Source organism: Eumetopias jubatus, unplaced genomic scaffold (assembly GCF_037043125.1).
Source record: "Eumetopias jubatus isolate StellerSeaLion01/CBP00866 unplaced genomic scaffold, mEumJub1_p1.0 scaffold_8, whole genome shotgun sequence".
In the NCBI taxonomy this organism is placed as follows: domain Eukaryota; kingdom Metazoa; phylum Chordata; class Mammalia; order Carnivora; family Otariidae; genus Eumetopias; species Eumetopias jubatus.
This window is the reverse complement of record NW_028274814.1, coordinates 51,447,512-51,451,561: the sequence shown is the minus strand read 5'-3', so window position 1 is coordinate 51,451,561 and position 4,050 is coordinate 51,447,512. Positions and strand designations below refer to the sequence as shown.

At 39.8% G+C, this 4,050-nt stretch overlaps 1 protein-coding gene across 1 annotated transcript; it reads left to right on the top strand.

The window, feature by feature from the left end:
* Positions 1-200: 200 nt before the first annotated feature.
* MGP (matrix Gla protein) lies at positions 201-3,382 on the top strand. The gene is made up of 4 exons (XM_028119837.1): positions 201-261; positions 1,700-1,732; positions 2,567-2,642; positions 3,073-3,382. The coding sequence occupies exons 1-4, from the start codon at positions 201-203 to the stop codon at positions 3,212-3,214; spliced, it is 312 nt and encodes a 103-aa protein (XP_027975638.1). The 3' UTR covers positions 3,215-3,382.
* Positions 3,383-4,050: the final 668 nt, after the last annotated feature.

The window sequence follows — 4,050 nt, the reverse complement described above, 5'->3', positions numbered from 1 at the left end:
GCATTTGGGAAAAGTCCCAGTGCTAGTTTAGGGCCAACCAGTCTCCACCTTCTCTGGCCCCCTCCCACTGCTTCCTCCCCTTTCAGCTGCTCTCCTTCTTATAAAACCTCCACAGCCTTTCACGAACAGCCTGCAGGAGCCTCTCTCCCCTCTGCTGCCGCAAAAGCCAGTGAGACCAACCCACGGGACACGGAGAGACCATGAAGAGCCTGCTCCTTCCCTGCCTTCTGGCTGCCTGGGCTATGGCAGCTCTGTGCTATGGTGAGAAACCTTTCTCCTGCCACTTTTCTAGGTTTTCTCTTCTGCCTCTGATTTCAGTTTATCCCTCCCTCCTCCTCTTCTCCCCGCTCTCTCTAATAGAATCTTAAAGTACCATCAATTTAACATTTCCCAAGCTCCGTGGACACTGATTTGTCCCATCAAGTCTTCTTTACATCCAAAATATCCAGATTTCTGTAGGCAACCTAACAAGCAGGTCCTGTGTATGGTAAGTCGCTACATACCTAGAAACTTTGCTGTTTCAGAAAGAAGATATCAAATTCCCAGCCCCCTGACTTCCCATTTTGGGGGATGTTTATTTATACTCTGTAACAGTTTGGTTAAAGGTATTAGTGAAATCACTCACCTTTAAGAAAATCAGTTCTTACATGAAGTGTTAAGTTTAGGCCCTCTGCAAGGACAGGACAATCTCATGAACTTCCTACATTTGTTCAGTGAATTCATTTTAAAAAATAGAGTTTCGCATTTAAAGAATCTCAGAGAAAAAAACAGATTGCATAATTTCGATTGTCAAAAGATAAATTCCACCTGGTTTCTCTATGTTGTTAACTATATCTGTGTCTGTACAAAGCTTATGAAAGAAAATCTGAAGTAAGATTAGTTTCAATCCATCTTACGCTTCAATTATCTGGATATTTAGATGACCTTAAACCTCAGTTGTATTAACAATCTTTAGTACTTTTCTTCTGACTCTTGAAATTATTCACATGGTTTCTGTATCAGAAGATTTGGTGTCTTCATCTCCTTTTTAATTTTTGAAATAAAATCACTTGCTTACAAATATAAACCTCTTATTGCCAGATTTACCTACTGTGCACAGGAAAGTGGTAGAAAGAAGAAAAGTTTTGCTTTGGCATCAGCTCAGTTTTTCCTCTGAACTGGCTTCAGCCCATTGGGAGTTGTCAGCTGGAGCCAGTGGTTTCTGTGGCTGCCAAGTTCATACAGGCTCCTAAGAGTCTTTAGGAACCTCTTAGAAACCTATCTTGGTAGAGCCCAGCTGACCATCTCCCCACACTGCCTGGAGGACCTGGGCTATTTTTTGGACCCCTCTGTCCCTTTCTCAACCCTGCTCTTGGACAGGTCTCAAATGAATCAGAGAAGAAGCCTCTCTGGAAATCTGTGTGTAGCACATAAATTATCTTATTTCACTAACCTGAAGACCTCGTAGCCCTTGGGAACTTTTAGCCAAGACCGTAGCCACTGGTTCCTTTAACATCAGAAAAAACTAAAGTGTAAAGATCTCTACACCAAGGACAGAGCTAGAGAAACAACTCATAAATCCTAAATGCCTGAAATTTGTAATAATCACACTGCTCACTATATTCTTCACATCTTTTTGACTCTTCTTCCTTCCCTAAATTTAGACCGTTGCCATGTGTGATAAATAACAATCAAATGAATCTTTTTTTTTTTATTCCAGAATCTCATGAAAGCATGGAATCCTATGAAATTAGTAAGTGAACATTTGACTTCCTTATTTAAATCTCATGCTTTAAAGAATCTCTCTTCCTATTCTTAAATAGACAAAATGGTAATATATGGAGGTCAAATAGGGAAGGGAAAGAGGGGGCCTCTTTTGGAAAACTAAAGTAAATTTAAAAATCTAATGACTATAAAAAATCTCCAGATGAGCAATTGTTTAAGCCTGAAATAGTGTAATATGGCCTTGAAGCTGCATTCAACAGAGTTGGAGGCATTTGGAAATTTTAAGCTGGCGCACATCAACCACGCAGATGGAAAACAAGGAGTAATGACAAATGGCAAAGTAGGGAATTAGAGGCCTAGTCAGCTGGGAAACCACGGTCGTCAGCATGTGGAATGCTATTGAGTATCTGGACTTACAAAGACTGAGTATAGGAAGAAGTAACATACCACTCTCATTTTCAATTTGTTCATTATCTTCATAATATTTACACAGTCTATTTCTGGTAATCTAAAGTTATGCTTTACAAGTCCTCAGAACAGAGAGAATTTCTCCTCACAGGAATTAAACACACACTGACCAGGAATACCAAATTGAGAAAGGCAAAGCGATTGCCCATAGGCGAAATAAACAAAAATAATTGGGGCCTATGTAACAAATCTCTAAAAAACATATACTGATTTCTTTTGATCAGGCAATTTAGGAAAACTGCTTTATCTTTCTCTCTGACTTTTGTAAGATCTCTAGTTACGTGAAATGCATGAGTTAATGAGTTTTCAAATATACTTATGTCAGGGAATATTCATGGAAATATCTCCAACTACTGCTTTCCTAAAACTGCAATTTTTTCTTTTTTCTTTTAAGATCCCTTCATTAACAGGAGACATGCTAATACATTTATATCCCCACAGTGGGGATGGAGAGCTAAAGTCCAAGAGAGGTGGGTAACAAAACTTGATGGGGGGGGGCTAATTTTTCTCAAGTAGCATCTCTGATCTGAATGGAATGAGAAACAGGTTTTTTTTTTAATCATATGTATTTTTTTCTAATTGTATCCCCAAATCATAGAATTTAAAAAACAGTATAAAGAAAACAACTGAATTTCAAGAAGACTAGCTTGTGAAAGACCCAGAAAGCAGAGGGGAGGGAGAAGGGAAAGGAGGACAGAAAGAAAATTTCTATTTTCGCAAAACAAAAAGTCCCCATTCCACCTTTCCCCCTGTTAAGTACCTCTAATATTGGGGGCTGAATGGGATCTCTCTCCTATGTTTTCTTATTCTTTCTTTTTTCCCCTTTTCCTCTTTTTTTTTTTTTTATGCTATTTATGCTTCTCATTTGGGTCCTCTTTCCATCCCCCCACCACTTTCTAGGATCAGAGAAAGCACCAAGCCTGCCTATGAGATCAGTCGGGAAGCCTGTGATGACTTCAAGCTTTGTGAACGCTATGCCATGGTTTATGGATACAACGCTGCCTACAATCGCTATTTCAGGCAGCGTCGCGGGGCCAAATGAGATTGGAAAAAGTCTCTTTCTTTCCAGAGTCTGGTGCCTGGTTTTGTATTCCTTTGCAGTAGCATCACTAACCTACATAAACACACACGAATTGCTTCCTTCTTAAATGTTCTTGTGTGACTGCTACCCTCCTTCCTGCCCCCAGGTTGATAGGCAGTGAAAGAGCAATGTAGGGAAGGGTCAAGAGGGAGTTCAGATGTGTGATTATTACATAATAAACTGTTGGTTGGATACTTTCGTTTTGTGAGTCTGATTTCTTCTGGAAAAAGTGCTGAGATATTTAAACCATGGCCCACCTAACCCAGAATAGGAAATTCTGTTAATCATATTCTAGTGTTGATTAGAAACATAACTACATAGAAAGAATGAAACTTTGAAGACATTCAGCCATAATTTGTCTAGACTCTACCTTGGGATTGGTGAATGCCTCCTATTATAGGTTTTCCAGAGTTTTCAAACCTCAGAGGTGATTAATCATACGATTTTCCTGCTCCTAAACTTTAAATGGCCCTAAATTCCTTCTGTGTGGAGTCCAGGCTCTATCCTGGCTCATCACCCTCATCATAATATCTTGAGTGTTACCATTTCCTAAGATGTCACAGTTTCAACTCACTTGGGCCAAGAAAATCTCTGCTTTCACAATTGCCAGAGATGTTTAAACAATTCAGTCATGGAATTTTGGAGCCAGACAAGATGCTATATATCTCCCTTAAGCTTGGTTTGCCAATGAGGAGATGAGGCTCCAGAGTCTTCTGCTTGGTAGTTCGAGACAGAGCCCAGGACTTCTCAATCCCACCTCAAACTGCTCTTCTCTTCCATGAGAACTCATCCATTCC

Bases quoted from the DNA above. Each gene is read 5' to 3' on its own strand.
- MGP (XM_028119837.1), top strand. From the start codon at position 201: ATGAAGAGCCTGCTCCTTCCCTGCCTTCTGGCTGCCTGGGCTATGGCA. The intron at 1,733-2,566 runs GTAAGTGAACAT...TTTTCTTTTAAG, and splicing joins CATGGAATCCTATGAAATTA to ATCCCTTCATTAACAGGAGA. The intron at 2,643-3,072 runs GTGGGTAACAAA...ACCACTTTCTAG, and splicing joins AGAGCTAAAGTCCAAGAGAG to GATCAGAGAAAGCACCAAGC.